This window comes from Staurois parvus, unplaced genomic scaffold (genome assembly GCF_062004578.1).
Source record: "Staurois parvus isolate SC_StPar_1 unplaced genomic scaffold, SC_StPar_1.0 ptg000115l, whole genome shotgun sequence".
In the NCBI taxonomy this organism is placed as follows: domain Eukaryota; kingdom Metazoa; phylum Chordata; class Amphibia; order Anura; family Ranidae; genus Staurois; species Staurois parvus.
Genome location: NW_028317911.1, coordinates 1,727,501 through 1,746,218, shown reverse-complemented (window position 1 = coordinate 1,746,218; position 18,718 = coordinate 1,727,501). Strand labels below are relative to the sequence as shown.

Sequence of the window (18,718 nt, the reverse complement as noted above, 5' to 3'; positions counted from 1 at the left end):
TACATTTTTCTCCTCTATCAAGGAGAAAACGTTTCAAGGTATATTGTATACAGTGGCTGATCCCCGTGATAGCCAAACAGAGGCTATCACAGAGATCAGGTGATCATGAACCAGACTTTCTGGTTGGTTCTCAATAGTTAGTATGGGACCTGGGATTCACGGTGAGCAGTGCAGTGTTCTCCCAGCACAAATACATGTATGTATATATGTAGCCTTATGAAAGAAGATCTACTTCCATGAGGCTGGATGTATGGCAGCAAGGAGTTAAAAGATAAAAATGTTTATGTATTGGGATAGCAAAGTGAGGGGTTATGTTTTATTGCCATTTAGGTCCCCATTAAGGGCACCGTTACCACGACTGTACATGATAGCCAAAGGAAAGGAAAAATCCACAATCTGAGGCGTAGTCTACAGGCAGGGACTGCTTAGGAAGCAGACTTGGCTGATTACAGATTTTCTGTAAGTGATGTCATCAGTGTGTGGCTCCACTTTCACATTTATTTGTTGACAAATGTAGTCCCCTTATGTCATCTGTCCTCCATTAAAGCTAGATTGCACTCCATTAGCATCTTCCCTGGCAACAGACGCCAGGAAAAGTGACACCCGAAACTAGAAGCGTTGTTATACAGAGCCGCCTGCTCTCTTTCATCAGACAACTGAGTCAGCTTGTGAAAGACACACAATATATATGTATATCAGCTGGGAGTGTGTGTAAAACACTCCCTGCTGCCACTGAAGTAAGCTGGCAGCAGTAAATGGGTTAATTTCCAGTATAGCAGCACTCAGACTGGGAGAGCAAGGGATCCATTGGTCAGGTCTTCTAAATACAAATATGCTGAAAAAAGAAAAACAAGTTGGTAGGAGGCTAAAGCAGAGTGAGCAGAGAGATGAGCTCATTAGTCTGCTGCTGCTTCACTGTCCAATTGAGAGGCTCGGGTGGTGTTGGCAGTGTTTTAATGAACTGTAAAAGAAGAAGCACTGCAATCTGCCTGGTCCTCCTGGCTATGTGGCAGAGCTATGTAGATCTCGGTAGTGAAACACAAATGCTTTGGCAACTGTAACAGTTCACATTATATGTATTTCACCTGTGTAATTAGCAGTTTACGTGGGATTTAGCTATTAAGTAAACATTTTTGCTATATTTGCTGCTATCTGCACCAAAAAGTCACTCTGCAACACTACATTACTACAGAGAAAGAAAGAGGCAGATAATAAAATTACGGTAAGAGAGAGAAACAGATATGGAAATAGAAAAAGGAAGTACCTAATGCCTCTTGACATCCAACCAGGACCCGAGGTTCCCCCACTTAATCCCCAGACATACAAAAATGACAATGGTGGTTGCATATATTTAGGAAGGGTTTCCATGCTTCTCTCCATTACACTGGTAAATTATTATAGGCAGATGTTTAAGGCTGAAAACTGGCCCCGTGTAACTGCCATTAAATGATCTGTGAACACTGGAATAAGGACTAGGAAAATTTGACAACAAAACCATTTACTTGTTCTGTGAGCAAAAACAAAATAATTCCATTACACCTTAAACTCCTGGTGCAAGAATGGCCAGGACCCAAAGCAGTAAGGCACCACAGCAGCAGATTTATCACACCAAATGTAATTCAGAGCTAGGCCGCTCCTATACTCCATAATGAATATGCAGACACAGGAACATCTGAGCAGATAAAGCACATTCTTTGATAAATGAAAATCATCTCCTAGACTGTGCTGGACTTCCTGGATGTAGTGCAAGTATACCAACAATCACACTTTGTCCTAAAATCACCAGACAGTTCACAGTCCTGAAGTAGCATGTGGCTCTCTCGCTGTTCTTTTTTCAGATTAATTCTGTTCCAGGTTGTTGAACATAAGGATTGAGTTGTAGATCTTCAGAGCAGGACCTAGCTTCAGCCCCAAAATCTTCACCAAATCATTACGAGTAAGCAGTAAAAAAGCCACGCCATCTATTTGCTGTGAAAAATGAAAGAAAACGTAATGACATTGACCTATTTTGTATTATTGAGACAATGGACAAAAACAAAACAGTATGCCTAAAGATTTGCAGTGTGTAGGTGGATCACATGTCTAGATTTTATGTACGTCTATGGTGCTTTGCAGGAGATAGATAGAACAGAAATATGGACACAGAACCAACACCAGACTAGCTATCAGCATTTTGTCTATTCATACCTCTTCTTTGAAAACAGAGGCTTGTTCTGTACAGCCTGGCAGCTGCTGGACAAACTGAGCAACCTGTGGAGGACATAAGAATGTAATGGTGACAAGATCTTTGGAACTGTCTTTACCATAACCACATTATGTTTACCTAAACTGTGCAACAACAAATCATACACCAAATTTCCTAATATTTCTCCCAGAGCTTTCACTTTACATGTAGCCTGCAGAAATGCCAGGTTATCCTATAAATCTCAAATCCCCCAGCAAGTTCTTACTTCTTCAGCTGTCCACTTGGTTACAGTTTTTGCACTATATGCCGACACTTCAGGTAGCAGGTGGCACTGCTGTTCCCAGCACAGGTGAATTCGATGACCAGGGTCAGGGGACAAGGATGTCATAAACACTGATTCATGAAGCGCTTGCTCCAAGCTTAGTTCACAGTCTAAGGGAGAAAAAAAAAACTATATACTTTTGTGTGTAGAAAGCTTACATCTAATGGTAGACAATGCAAAATAAGGATTTTTGAGCTGCCTGCAAAATAATTTTCTTGGAATACAGTACATGCTTCCATTTATCAAGACCATGGGTTATCTTCTGCCACCCGCCAGTGAATACAATGGCAAGTAAAACTGTAAGGTCAGCCCATATAACCCCTGCTACTAGTAGCAATCCTTAGGGTTTTTTGTTTGTTTGTTTTTATCAAGCAATAAGAGAATATGTGTCCCTGTCCTGTCCTGTGTTTTACAGAAAAGTCAAAAATCTCTAAATACAGTACAGGACAAAGGATTCCATTAATTAACACCAATGGACATCACCAAGCAATACAACTGAGGGGTCAGAAATACTGTAAACAATGCCAACAATCCCAAAATAAGGGGATAACATTCCCAAATTCAAAGCGTGGGTAGAAGCACCTTACACACAAAGCTGGTGTCCGTAAAGGCCTGAACATTCACCTGGTAAAACTTAAATGTGTAACAGAGGACCAGTTGGCAGCACGTTGAAAATCCCGAGAGGTACCGATTGAACGAGTTGAGTGAAAGATTCCTAGGCTTCAAAGCAAAAGCCTTTGTGATCACCTATGCTAATTATTCTTATACACAGCTCTGTCAACAATTCTTATCTGCCAATGAAATAAAGTCCCATCCATCCAATGTGAAGTGCTCTTCGCAATAAACAGTTCAAAGTGCAAATCTATTCTATTTGTGATCTTTGTGCTTCATTCAAAAAACACTTGTGTTCTTCCACACTCCAGAGAATATTGACCCTGTGCCTTTCAGCATATGGGTCAAAACCTACTGGGTATTTCCAGTGGTCTTCAGCCTCTCAACATTCCTGCTGTCACTATCCAACTTCCCCTGTCACAGTGGTGGGTTTGATCCTGGAAGCTTGTATCACTCAGATAAAGCGAAACAAGAGGGGGAACCACCATAGTGTAGCCTTTCCTTTTTATGTATTTAAAAAAAAAAAAATTGCCATTGCACTCACATAAAAAGGAATCTAAAAACCTTGTGTAGACCCGGAAGCACCGCCAAGTTGGATGGTGACAGCAGGAGCACCTTTAATACCTTTACCAGCGTTAAAGCAGAGGTCTTTGAAAGAGAAAGGCCAAAGGCACCACATCAGGGATAGGTGAATGACCCTTAGCTTGAGAATATTGATGGAGAGTCTAGACTCCCTCAAGGACCACACTCCTTGAACTGTTTCCATACCCCTCCTCAGCCTGATAGGCCACCATCCATTGTAAAAAAAAAAAAAAGTCCAGGTTAACAGGAGAAAGGACTTCCCCGATTCTAGCACAGAACTGGAAAGGCACATGGGTCAGTCCAGAGACTGAGAAGGTTTGTCCCACACAGCACACTGAGCTGCAGAGGCCTGGAGTGCGACTGGGAAAACATCAAAGCCTCAAAAGATGACTGCCATGAGGCCCAGTAATCCCATGTAAAATCAACTGAAGGAAGATTCTTGGAGCAAAGAGTCTGGACATGAATATAGAGGATCAACCCCTGTTCCCAGGAAAGAAACACTCTGGCCTTGGCCATGTCAAAGACTTGGCCCAGGTACTCCCAGCAGAGGGGTGGGATCCAAAGAGAACTTCTTGAGGTTGAGGATCTAGGCAAAGCTCTGAAGTGTCTGTATTGTCCACCAGACATTGGTCGCGAGGGCCTGGAGGAAGATCTACTTCAAGAGCACAACGTACAGATGTCCAATAGCGTGGATTCCCTGAGCACTCAATAGCACAAGGATTGAGAAAAGAACCTTGGTGAAGACCCAAGGGGCATTGACAGACCAAAGGGAAGAGCCACAATATGGAAGAGCTGATCGCCCAATGCAAAATCGCAGGCACCACTAATGCAGGGAAAAAATGGAACATGTATATCTGTTGGAAGCTGGAAATTCCCCTTACAAGAAAGTGTTGAGAACTTTTAAGTGTAGGATGAAGTGGATAACCCCACTGGGCTTCGAGACCATAGACATGTTTGAATAAAAGCCTTGAAATTGTTTCTCTGAGGGAACTGTAACAATCAGGTTTTGAGGACAAAATACGGGGAGGAGGCAGAGATCAAACTCCCAGCCTGTATCCCTGGGACAGTATGACCCAAAGATCTGAAATTTCCTGATTCTAAGTGGCTGAAAAAGGCAACAGATGTACTCCCCCACACTTGTAGAGTGTGGGGGCTCCTTCCCTGTGGAGAGGAATTGGTGCCAGACTTGGCTGTCTTGGACGTCCAGGACTTGTAACAAAACTCAGTGGATGACATGGCTTCAGAAACGGGAGGTCTTAGAAGGATGAATGGAGCACTTTCAAATTCTGTAGGCGGCTAATTTTGCTACAGGTACCTCATCTTTCTTCTTACTAGGCAACAGTGTGCTCTTTCTACCCGTGACTTCCTTAACAAAAAGGTGTCTAAGGACTCCTCAAAGAGCCATTCTCTACCAAATAGAACCCATTCTAGAAGTTTCTTAGAGATTGTCTCTACAGACCAGGTCTGCAGCTGGAGATTCCTGCGCATCTGAACTGACAGAGTCAAGTGAGAATTTTGGTGTATGAAAGTGGTTGTAAAGGCTGAAGGTTTTTTTTTAGCTTCATGCATTCTATGCATGAAGATAGAAAAAAACCTTCTGTGTGCTGCTCCCCCCACAGCTGTCAATCACAGCCAGTGAGCCAATTAGGAGAGAGTGGAGGGTGGGGGTGGGGAAGAGCTGTGACTTTGTGTCTTATGGATGCACAGAGCTAGTCTTGGAAGCGAGCACGCACCAATGTCCCCAATGCAAATGGCTTGCTATTTGGGGTACAGGTTAAGGGGAGGAGCCACAAGTGCCAGCAGGAGACCTGAGAAGAAGAGAATTGGGGATGCTCTGTGCAAAACCACTGCTCAGAGCAGGTAAGTATGACATGTTTGCTTTTGTTTTTTATAAAAAAAAAAAAAAAAAAAAGCCGAAACTGCAATGCCACTTGAAGTCCACCAAACTATCTACACAGTAGTGCAAGGCTACTAGGAGGAGCTCCAAATTTGAGTACGAAGGGATCCGACAGGGCTAATTCAGGGTTGCACTTGGCTGAGACTGCTAGAGTCTGGCAAATGGCCTTTGAAACCACATTCTGTTTCATGGCTGAGCCTGCCCTTTCCATTTGCCATGTGCCTGATGTCTGCCATGAGGGGATTCCTTGAATGGTACTCACACTTTCTTGCCATGGAGCAGAAGGGGTGCAGCCATCCTGTCTCTCACAAGTGAAGGCTAATGTATAACACAGTAAAGGCTGATGCAGAGAAGTGAGCCACAATTTGGAGCAGGATAATGCTGGAGAAGTGCCTTATCTGTAGGAGGGCATTAGTTCACACAGAGGCAGGACTGTGCACATAAATCTGGCCCTTGCATGCCTGAATTTGTTGCAGGGGATGCAACAAGATCTACTCAGCTGTGAGGAAAATCTCCCTCACTTTCCGGACAAATCGAGAACTGGACAAAATTTGCACAAAACAAGACCAGTTTAAGTGTGATGAAAGTATTAGCTCTATCTATGTTAAGCCACAAACTGAAGCCACTGCCTTGACTTATACCTGACATCCCACTGTTCAATGTGGTGCTGAGGACAGTCTTTGAGCAGTGGGATGGCAGGTGATCTGCTAAAGATTCAGAGTCCTAGCCCACTGGATGTAAAAGGTTGCAAGAAAAAAAAAAAATGTCCCTTCAAATGGTGGAGCTTCCTCTTAACCTCCAACCCATGCATCAGTTCAGTTACTGTAAAAGCAGTCATGCTAACCTGTGCCATCTGTGTCCTGTTTAATCAGCTGTAGGCGGATATATGTGTGAGTACCCCTATAAAAGAAAGCAGCAACAAGTAATGAAAATTAGAACTACATACAAAATATTAGGTAATAAAAATATTTTACAAAGTAAAACTCCTCTCTCCTCCCATGGGTTTTCTGAGAATAACAGTCATAAAATCATATTGCACATGGCATCGATATTGATGGTACTATTATCCTATATTACATGGATATACCCAAAGAAAAGAAAGAAACACAGGGAAAACACAGCTACCACGCAGTACCCAGCAACAAATAAAAAAAAACAGCACAACAAAGCATCTACAATGTAGTTTTTAATTAAATGTTTGTGGAAGTTGATGATTTGCTGTATTGCTCTCTTTTGTTTTGTTGTGAATTACTATTCCTGGAGACCCCACTCCTCTCCATCAAAGCTGTCTGCATGAAGAATCCATCACTTTTGCAGTAATAGGTTTTGTTGAGCATTGTTCACCATTTGGGACTACCTCTGCATTAAAAAGGGATTGATTTATTTTATGCTTTTATTTATTGTTCCACGCTATTATTATTGTAGTTTATCCCAATACCAATTTAGATCACCTATATGTTTTTTTTTACATTACAGTATCCCACTAGATTGTGTTCAGTGCTGGTTGAAGAATGGTGGAATCTTATCCTTGTTTTATCTTAGTGTGCTGATAAAGTAGAAATTATTGTACCACTATGTGTTTACACACTTTACCTATGTGACAAGTACAACTGAGTTCTCATACTTATTATTATACAGGATTTATATAGCGCCAACAGTTTGCTCAGCGCTTTACAATATAACTTGGTGACATCTACGAGGTATCTCCACGACCACACTGCTATCTGCATTTCCAGTTTCAGATAGTGGAATGTCCTGGAACCCCAAGTGGTTCCTAAGACAAACAAGTCCTCAACAGCTTCTGCAAACTGCACTTTACAGAAAACACAGCTAAACCATTTTTAAACATACAATTTTAGTCTGACCAATAGGCTGCCAAGGCCTGCATAATAAGATATAGTAATCACACCACATATGTAAAAATAAAACAAAAAAAAAAAAAAAAACACGGTTTACAATACTTCATAAAAATGCAAATAATTTTGGACCAATTGTATTATTTTGTGTTACACACCACAATGGAAGATGTTTTAATCGGAAACAAACCTCACATGGCCAGTGCCAAGGTTCAGACTTTCACAACCTATACCTAGTTAAAAGCACTCGGCAAACCGCCTCACTTGTCAGCTGAGCAAATGGCATTGCTTCAAAGCATGCAAGAAAGTAGGCAGAGTTTATACCAGGAAGTCATACGAACATACCCAGGTGGAAGATTGAAAAGTTTGATCCCCGACACCTGCAGTCTTGCTCTCGATTATAACAGTTTCCTTCACAGCTTGAATACCGTCGACTTGTAAGTTAAGTTCTACAGACTTAGAAAATTCAGTTTGTCAATAGATAGCTAAACTGGCTAAAAGACCGTATTCTGAGAGTAGTGATTAATGATTCATACTCTGATTGCTCTAAGGTTATCATAGTACCCCAAGGTTCAGCTTTGGGACCCTTACTTTTTAAATGAAAGAGTTTGGGATTAAAAGTACCATTTCAGTGTTTGCAGATGACACCAAGCTATGTAGTGGAAAAGCATCCTTACAGGACGTCTGAAATTTACAAGCAGAGATCAATGCACGATTCTAATGGACAACTGTGTGGAAAATTAGGTTTAATGGTGATACATGTAAAGTTATGTACTTGGTGGCTAAAAAGATGCATGCATCATACATTCCAGGAGAACAGCAATGGTGAATGATCTGGGTGTTCTGGTAGATCATAAACTTAATAGCAGCATGCAATGTCAAGCTGCAGTTTCTAAAGTAAGTAAAATACATTTTTGTATTAAAAAAGGAATATGATGATGCTGTACTTCACTGGTGACAATTAAGTAAAAAAACATTTTTATTTATTAATTAAAAAAAAAAAAAAAAAATACAACTTCAAAAAACTTGCCGTGCCTCTTATTAAATACCACAAACTATATACTTTCCAAAAAGAGGTAATTTGGGGGGCATTTGTACTGTCCTGAAATCTTAGGGGCCTAAAGACATGAGATATGCAGTTAGTACATTAGGACTGATCAATTTTCAGATACTGGAGTAGGACACAATTATGGAAACACCAGGTAAAAGCACAAAATTGTTACATAATATGGTGTTGGACCGCATTTTGCATCCAGGACAGACTGGATATAAGTTTTGGATGGTAGACACAAACATGTCCGGTGATTGGGAACAGTGTGAAGCTGAATTCATTGGACCATATTACAGTCTTCTATTGATCAATAGTCCATAATTTATGGGCTTTGCACCACTCTCTTCTTTTCTTGACATTAATATCAGTCACTAGAGGTTTGGCAATTGCAGCTCGCACGTGTATATTTTGCTCATGTTGTTCCCTCTGCAGTTTTTGTGGACACAGGCTTTGGAAGACTGAGACTGAGCTCTGCAGTCACATTTGCAGTAGTTGTTTTCTTCTTCCGGGTCACAATTCTGCGCAATGTCCTTTTATCTCATTCGGTCAGTTGACCATGTCATGTCAACTGCGCTTATGCTTATCAGCCTATCAGACGATTTCCCTGAAAACTGTATGCCATCACACAGTGCATCCAGAAAGTATTCACAGCGCTTACGTTTTGCCACATTTTGTTATGTTACAGCCTTATTCCAAAATGGATTAAATTCATTTTTTTCCTTAACATTCTACAAACAATACCCCATAATGACAAACATGAAAGAAGTTAGTTTTGAAATCTTTACAATTTAAAAATAAAAAAAAAAAAATCACGTAGATAAAGTATTCCCAGCCTCTTTGCCATGAGACTCAAAATTGAGCTCTGGTGCACCCTGTTCCCACTGATCATCTTTGAGATGTTTCCACAGCTTGAATGGAGTCCACCTTTGGGAAAATCAGTTGATTGGACATGATTAAGAAAGGCATAAACCTCTCTATATAAAAGGTCCCACAGTTAACCATGCATGTTAACTGCAGGACCGTCCTAGAGCGGGCCACCTGGCCAAAATGAGCGATCAAGGGAGAAGGGCCTTAGCCAGGAAGGTAACCAAGCACCCGATGGTCACTCTGAAAGAGCTCTAGCGTTTCTCTGTGGAGAGAGGAGAACCTTCCAGAAGAACAATCATCTCTGCAGCACTCCACCTATCTGGCCTGTGTGGTAGAGCGGCCAGACGGAAGCCACTCCTCAGTAAAAGGCAAATGGCAGCCCACCTGGAGTTTGCCAAAAGGCACCTGAGGGATTCTTAGACCATGAGATACAAAACTCTCTGGTCTGATGAAAAAAAGATTGAGCTCTTTGGCCTGAACGCCAAGCGTCGTGTCTGGAGGAAACCAGGCACCACTCACCACCTGGCCAATACCATCCCTACAGTAAAGCATGGTGGTGACAGCATCATGCTGTGGGGATGTTTTTCAGCAGCAGGAACTGGAAGACTAGTCAGGATCGAAGGAAAGATGAATGCAGCAATGTACAGAGACATCCTTGATGAAAACCTGTTCTAGAGCGTTCTGGTTCATCTTTCAAAAAGGACAACGACCCTAAACACAGCCCACATAACAAAGGAGTGGCTACGGGCCAACTCTGTGAATGTCCTGGAGTGGCACAGCTAGAGCTCAGACCTGAACCCGATTGAACATCTCTGGAGAGAACTGAAAATGGCTGTGCATTGACGCTCCCCATCCAACCTGATGGGGCTTGAGAGGTACTGCAAAGAAGAATGGGAGAAATTGCCCAAAAATAGGCGTGCCAAGCTTGTAGCATCATACTCAAAATGACATGAGGCAGTAATTGGTGCTAAAGGTGCTTCAACAAAGTATTGAGCAAAGGCTGTGAATACGTATGTGCATGTGGTTTTTTGCATTTTTATTTTTAATAAATTGCAAAACGAACTTCTTTCACGTTGTCATTATGGGGTATTGTTTGTAGAATGTTGAGGAAAAAAATTAATTTAATCCATTTTGGAATAAGGCTGTAACATAACAAAATGTGGCAAAACTTAAGTGCTGTGAATACTTTCTGGATGCACTGTAACATGTGATAATGTACCTCACGACACGGCAAATAAATTGGCAACTTCAGTCACAGAGGCACCAGTTAAGCAGGCACCAACAATCTGTCCTCTTTGAAACTTGGTAAGCTCTGACATGACTCCGTATTAGTAGCAGCACACGCATGAAGTGAGGCTTCCCACCTGTTAGGTGTTTCGTCACACAGCAGAAGCAGAAAAATGGTACATCACTTCCACTTTCAATCTGAAACATGTCTTCATTTTTACACCTGCAAATCATGTAGTGTTTCTAGATTTTCGTCCAACCCCTGTATAAACCATAGTTTGTAGATGCTATAACTTTCACACAAACCAATTAAAATCAAGTAGTTAATTAGGAAAAAGGAGTAGTGTGAGCCTTCTTTGAATCACTCAGAAGCAGTGTATTACCCGTTCCCTGCTTTTCAAGGTGTATTTCACAAAATTGGCTAGTATCTAAACCTGTAAAAACTGTTCTTGAAAATTGCAATATTCCAGCTGCAAGTGGTAAATAGAACGTATTGCTCTTAACATTGTACACTAACTGAGTAAAACACACACCTATTGGCCTTAGCAGTAAAGTGTGGTCAAGACACAGAGAGAGAGGGCCCGTGCCCTGTACTGTACTCCAAGATAAGGAATTTCAGGCAAGTCATAATTCCTCTTATCTTAATCATGCAGTACAGGAGATAGCATTTGTATTTATAAACCATGAGATGTACCTAAACAAACTGAAGGGTGGGCAACAACACAAACAAAACTGCCAACAGACCCACAAGAAAACAAAGGGTTAAACAACTAATCAAAACACTTGGATAACTGCTTGAAGCACCTTGTGGATGAAGCTTGCATCATTCGAGGCCTGAACACCTACCTCATTGGAACTTGAAAACATGTGAACAGAGGACCAGGGGACCTTGCGAATCTGGGAAGCAGATGCTTCATGCTAAAAGGAGAGCCCAGGAGACACCAACAGCCTTGGTGGATAGGGCTGTCATATGGAAAGGCAGAACTTTCTGCCTCTGTCAATGGTGGTGTGGGAGTAGGAAGCAAGAAAGAACAAAGGGAGGGACTTAGTACTGTGAGCAGAGTCCCTGGCTGCCAGGTAGACCAGGATAGCCTTGACTACATTCAGAAAATATACTGCAATATCCTTGTCATGTTTTGACTCAGGACAAAGAGAAAGAAGCACTTTGTCCTCATTGAAGTGAGGACATAGTAGAAGGAAGTAAGTTTTTTTGTCTCAAAACCATACTGCGCTTGTGAAAAACAAGAAATGGCACTTTACAAGAAACACCTGTTAACTGAGAAAAATGCCTAACAGATGTAAATGCAACCAGGAAGGCAAGCTTATATGTGAGGTTTTCCAAGGGAAATGTCTATAATTGGTTCAAAAGGGTCTCTGAAGAACAGAGAGTACCAGCTTAAAGTACCAAGGTGACACAAGAAGTCAAATTGGGTAATTTATATGAATAACTCTCTGAAGAAAAGTCTTGATTAGGGACTGAGAGACAAGAGGTTTCTGGAATGAAATGGATAAAAAAGAAACCTTTGTGAAAGCAAATAATCTAGCATTTACAATTGTTACACCACCCATATTGTTATTTAATTTTAATAAAATTTCCTTTCCTTTTCAATTTGCAGCCGCTGTAAAATTCTATGAAATATGGCATCCTGGAGGCCTTCTGTACACAGCTGGTGTACAGAACTTTACCCAGAAATATAATTTCTTGCTTATGTGATTGGCTCAATGATTTCCCCAAATGTCTGCACTGAAATGCAAGTAACTGATTTAGGCATCCACCGCATTAGAAATTATATTTTGGTGAGATACTCACTAAGTTGTAGTTACTTCTGAGGAAAGGTGCAGTGTCTGCATCCTTTAGAACACTGCAAGTGCATCAGCTGATTACATTGGGCACAGACACTCCCATTCAGGAACCAGACTTCCAAGCACATAGTAGAACATACAGTTGTGTTCAAAATAATAGCAGTCAGACATCACTAACCTGATCAATCACCATTTTTGGTAGAAATGATATTTCTACATGGCAAATAATTTACTAGCAGGTGTAGTAGAGTAATAGAAATCCAACAGACCCAACAGTCATGACATGCGTGCTGCTGATTCTGTGTAATTGAATCACTAATTGAAAGGGGCATGTTCAAAATAATAGCAGTGTGGAGTTCTATTAGTGAGGTCATTCATTCTTTGAAAAACAGGTGGCAATTATTGCCCTTATTTAATGAAGGAAGGCAGCAAATGTTGTACATGCTGGTTACAGTGCATTTCTCTCTGAAATTCTGAGGAAAATGGGTCGTTCCAGACATTGTTCAGAAGAACAGTGTACCTTGATTAAAAAGTTGATTGGAGAGGGGAAACATATAAAGAAATGCAGAAAATGATAGGCTGCTCAGCTAAAATGATCGCAAATGCTTTAAAATGGCAACCAAAACCTGAAAGATGTGGAAGAAAGTAAAAAACTACCATTCGAATGGATAGAAGAATAGCCAAAATGGCAAGGACTCAGCCAACAATCAGCTCCAGGAAGATCAAAGAAGGTATAAAGTTACCTGTGAGTACTGTTACAATTAGAAGACGTCTATGTGAAGCCAAGCTATCTGCAAGAAGCCCCCGCAAAGTCCCACTGTTGAAAAAAAAACACGTGCTGAGCAGGTTACAATTTGCCAAAGAGCATATTGACTGGCCTAAAGAGAAATGGCGCAACATTTTGTGGACTGATGAAAGTAAGATTGTTCTTTTTGGGTCTAGTGGCTGGAGACAGTTTGTCAGACGACCCCCAAACACTGAATTCAAGCCACAGTTCAACGACACAGCAGATCACAATGTAAATACAGTTGCCGGTTATTGGCAACGCTTCCCTCACGCTGTCACAGCGTGAAGAAAGTACTGCCTCCCACCAGTTGCACGCATCAGTGCCGCCAGTCAGTGCCCACCAGTGCAGCCTATCAGTAACCATCAGTGCTGCCTATCCGTGCCACCCCATCAGTGCTGCCTATCAGTGCCGCCTCATCAACGCACATTGGTGAAAGAGAAAAATACCTGTTTGCAGAAGTTTATAATAGAAACAAAGAAAAACTTTTTTTTATTTTGTTGCTTTTTTGTTTATAGTGCAAAAAATAAAAACACCCAGTGGTGAATAAATACCACCAAAAGAAAGCTCTATGTGTGTGAAAAAATGTATAAAAATTTCATATGGGTACAATGTTGCATGACGGCACAATTGTCATTCAAAGTGCAACAGCACTGAAAGCTGAAAATTTGCCTGGGCACGAAGGGGGTAAAAGTGCCCAATAGGCAAGTGGTTAAACCATTTCTGGGTGCTTTGTGACATGTGCTTTGGGTCATTGTCCTGCTGTAAAACCCATGACCTCTGAAGGAGGCCCAACTTTCTGAGACTAAGCCCTACATTGTACTCAAGAATTCTTCAGATTTTATAATGCCATTATTAGCTATAATGCCAGATTAGCTAGAGTGCCATAGGCTGTTAACGTCTAGACAATGTTGTACACAGTGGACACAGGAACATTAAGATCTCTGGAGATGGACTTTTAACCCAAGCATTGTCCATGCTTTTCCACAATTTTTGTTCTCAAATCCTCAGACAATTCTTTGCAGCTCTCTTTCTCTTCTAAATGCAGCACACAGAGACACAACAGAAAAATTAGGTACATTTTTCACCATTCTATTGGTTGCCAGTGTGATTTCTATATTGTCAGTACCTGTTAATTGATATAGGGGAGTTTACAAATTACAGGAGCATCAAAAAAAAAAAAAAAAAACTTAGAATGCAATTATTTCTTACAATTTTGAGAAAGTGCCAATAGTTTTGTTCAGTGCATTTTTGGCGTTTTTTGTGGAAGATTTCACTTTGTTTTGGTATGACACAAAAAAGTGTAGAAACAAAAATAAAAGAAACATGAGTATGCCTAAACATTTGTAATTGCAACACTTTTCAGGGCGAAGCAGTGGGTGCCAATATTTTTGCCCATGACCTGAATGTTTTACTGCATTTTGAGCTTTCACTATGACAACTTGTAAATAGGACTCTGCATGGCCCCAAAACAATGGCTTGTGTTTACAATGGTGATGTCTCATCATTTTACTGTGATTTACGTGTCACCATCAGCTACAGCCACTACAAAGCACTAATTTATGACCAAGGCTGAACACTGAAAGGAGTGCAGGCCTCAACCTTTGATTCACAAATTCGGAAATGACATTTCAAAGTGCAGAAGCCTTAAAAGTCCTTCAAAATTTGCATTGTGATAGACACACTGGAGTCCAAAGTCGAAGAAGTCTGTTCGTGCGGCAAAAGTTACCCAGACTAGACTTTGTTCCAAGAATGAGACAGGAAGTCCCCGTGCTGTTGCCAGAACACAGCACTGTATACTGTATATAGCTCATGCTGCATACAGTTCATGCAGCGCTGACAACGCCCACATGTATTAGTAAAGGAAATAGTTTGTTTGGGTCAGCTTGGTCCAAACTAACTATTTAAAGTGATAGCAAAGCTGGGAGATGGGAAAGCAAAAACTAACCAAATAGATTCCATCCGAAACAGAGAACACACAAGGACGTGGAGAGGCTTCAAATCCACAATTCAGTGAACCCCTCTTTTGTATACTGAAGCTGTAAAGAGTAAAAACCTCGAAAATTTTCAGTTGGAGTGAGGAAAACGAAAACCCACTTGGACAGAAATCCCTGAATGGCTAAAAATGAAGTCTGATAATGCTGAGACATGAGAAGATGCAAAGCAAAAAAATGTGGACAAAAGGTTAAACTCTGTTTAGTAGCCTTTGGATCCTACCTCTAGAAACCATGCATCTATGTGAGGTTTCCAAATTCCCTTGAAAACCATCAAGCATCCCCCCACCTAAGATGGCAGCTTTATGAAAAGACGTTCTCCTAAGAAGGGTAGGCATAGCCAGCCAGATTTGAATAGAAGAAAGGGATTCCCAAGACAGCATCCAGCGCCACATCGCACAAAATGTTCAACGTGACAGTCATCTGTTAAACGTGATCAGCAAGTTGACTGTCAATGCCAGGGGCCACCAGGTCCCTACTTAAAAGAGTTACCAAACCCACATCAGTAAAATCAGTCTGTATATGCAGTAAAGCATGCTTATTATACTCACTATGGAACCTAAGGGGTTAATCCTATGCATTTTGTAAAAAAGGCTGTTTGATCCTGTCTTCTCTGATCCTCCCCTTCTTCTACTACCCCCCAATCAATCTGCCGATAGTACAGATCTAGGTGTCTCTTTGCACATGCTCAGTTTGGTGTGCATTGCTAGAGGTTTTTTTCTTTGGGAGGGTGTATGTGATCAGCACAGGGCCAATGAGCACTGTCCAGACAGAGAGTCAGGGGTCCTGCAGCCTCATAGGATAGTCAAACTAGAAAACTCCTACAAGATTAACCAGTGCTTAGCTGGACACTGAGAAATCACAAGACTGCTATATACTGCTGAAGAGAAAAGGTACTTGGCAGTTTATGTTTACTAAAATAATTGCATTCCCATATTATGTGTACTGTGGGAGACCAGATATAGTGAATGCAGGGTCCTGGGCTTAGTAACACCAATGGCTAATGTTTGGGAAAACAGTGAGGAAAGCTTGGGTTTAAAGGCAGACCCCACAAAGGCATAGACCGATCAGAAATTGCTGGTCAATATGGATTGGTAGACAACTTACTAATGGTTTTAAATAAAATCCTTCGAAAGTGGTACAAGAATGTCAAACACCACTCAGGGACAAGCAATTATTTGTCAAGATGTTATCCAATTTGGAGAAGCAGTATACTGTATCCAGTGGTAGAGGATACCAGGCACTGTGTCAAGAACTGGGCCCCGCACATAACAGCATGCAGCTAGAAAAAACAGTCTATAACAGGCAATTAGTAAAATCTGCAAGACAGGTTACCAGGCACTGCACCAAAAGCTGCTAGAAATCCAGACCACAGGATGCCAGATACTGTACCCAGAGCACATAGCAAGCATCAGAACGCTGCAGTAGTTTATCATACTCTCTTTTCAGGCTCGCTTAACCTTTCCTATTAGGCCCTGGAGGTGAGGTGATATTAGGAATGTCTGGGACTTTTAAAATTAAAAGGAGCTCTATGGTGACTTAAACGTTTAATATTTTTAACATTGCTCTGCATGTCTCCTCCTCCCCTCCCTGTCTGTCTCCAGCACCGCACCCGGGAACTAGCATCGATGGGAGAGACCTTGCAGTGTATTCAGCACCAATTGGGTGCTCATCAGGGAAGGGGAGTGTCGAGCTTATCCTTTGATTCCAGAGCCATTTTTGTGTTTTTTGAGCACGTTTAAAAAAAAGATTACACAAACTCCCAAACATTATATATTTTCTGAAGGTAAAGACCCTAGAGAATAAAATAGTGGTAGTTTCAATTTTTTATGTCACATGATATTGTTGCAAAGGTCTAGTCAATGCAAAATTTCAGTACAAAATACACTTAAAATAATTTTAGGGCACCAAAAAAGCAATAAATTACCCTATTTTTGGTAAAATATAAAAAGATGAGGTTACACCAAGTAAACAGATATCCAACATGTCAAATCTTAAATTTGCGAGCGCTCATGAAATGGTGACAAACTTTAGTACCCCATATTTTCTATAGGGGACCCTTTTAAAGCCCCTTATAGGTCATCAGTATAATGTTACGGAGGACGTCTCATGCTAAAAATTTTGCTCTCATTCTGGCATGTATGTGTGTATATGTGGGGATGGGGGCTCAAAACATTTTTTTGAGGGGATGTTATGTGCAACTTAGATTTTTAGACTATTAGAAAAAAAATTTTTTTACTTAAATTTTTATTTTCATCACATAGGGTATAAAAAGTCCCCTATGTGATGATTTGTTGGTGAAAGGTTTGCTTTAATGAGACATCCAGGGTCTAAAAGACCTTGCGGAGGCCGGCACTGTGGTGGACTGTGTGAAAGCAATCGGGTGGCAGCTCTGCCCGCAGCAGAGCTAAATGTTGAAAAAAAGCTCCCTGCCTGACACCTGAAACTACATGTCCCAGGTGTCGGGCGATACAATTTCAACATCCCTGAAATAGTAAATCAGAGTTCACCTGTGTGCTTTCTGTGAAGCCCCCAGAGGTTTGTTAGAGAACTTTAGTGAAAAAACAACATCATGAAGGCGAAGGAACAAATGAGACAGGTCAGGGATAAAGTTGGGGAGATGTTTAAAGCAGGGTTAGGTTGTAAAAAAAAAAATATCCAAAGCTTTTAACATCTCACGGAGCACTGTTCAATCCATCATCTGAAAATGGAAAGAGTATGGCTCAACTGCAAACCTACCAAGACATGGCAGTCCACCTAAACTGACAGTCCAGGCCAGGAGAGCATTAATCAGAGGAGCAGCAAAGAGGCCCATGATAACTCTGGAGGAGCCGCAGAGATCCACAGCTCAGGTGGGAAAATCTGTCCACAGGACTATTAGTCGTGCACTCCACAAATCTGACATTTATAGACGAGTGGCAAGAAGAAAGCCATTGTTGAAAGAAAGACATTAGAAGTCTCATTTGCAGTTTGCGAGAAGCCATGTGGGGGACACAGCAAACATGTGGGAGAAAGTGCTCTGGTCAGGTGAGAACAAAATTGAACTTTTTAGCCTAAAAGCAAAAAACGCTGTGTGTGGTAGAAAACTAACACTGCAGAAAACCTTGAGACTAGGGTGGAGGTTCTCCTTCCAGCAGGACAACGACCCTAAACATACAGCCAGAGCTACAATGGAATGGTTTAGATTGCAGCATATTACATGTTAGAATGGCCCAGTCAAAGTCCAGACCTAAATCCAATTGAGAATCTGTGGCAAGACTTGAAAATTGCTGTTTACAGACAACTCTCCATCCAATCTGACACAGCTTGAGCTATTTTGCAAAGAAGAAAGGGCAAAAATTTCACTCTAGATGTGCAAAGCTGGTAAAGACATAACCAAAAATACTTGTAGCTGTAATTGCAGTGAAAGGTGGTTCTACAAAGTACTGACTCAGGGGGTCTGAATACAAATGCACGGCACACTTTTCAGATATTTATTTGTAAAAAATGTTGAAAACCATTTATCATTTTCCTTCCACGTCACAATTCTGTGCCACTT

At 41.2% G+C, this 18,718-nt stretch overlaps 1 protein-coding gene across 5 annotated transcripts in view; it reads right to left on the bottom strand.

Annotated features, from left to right (window-relative positions):
* Nucleotides 1-1,481: 1,481 nt before the first annotated feature.
* The window catches only part of LOC149467327 (lethal(3)malignant brain tumor-like protein 3), an 83,095-nt gene continuing 65,858 nt past the window's right edge, over nt 1,482-18,718 (bottom strand). For all 5 annotated transcript variants that reach the window (XM_089671899.1, XM_089671901.1, XM_089671902.1 and 2 more), the window contains exons 19-22: nt 6,443-6,498; nt 2,451-2,617; nt 2,188-2,250; nt 1,482-1,968 (exon numbers count right to left, since the gene is read on the bottom strand). In XM_089671899.1, the coding sequence (XP_089528025.1) occupies nt 1,840-1,968; nt 2,188-2,250; nt 2,451-2,617; nt 6,443-6,498 (415 nt within the window). In that variant the 3' untranslated portion in view covers nt 1,482-1,839. The remainder of the gene's footprint in view (nt 1,969-2,187; nt 2,251-2,450; nt 2,618-6,442; nt 6,499-18,718) is intronic.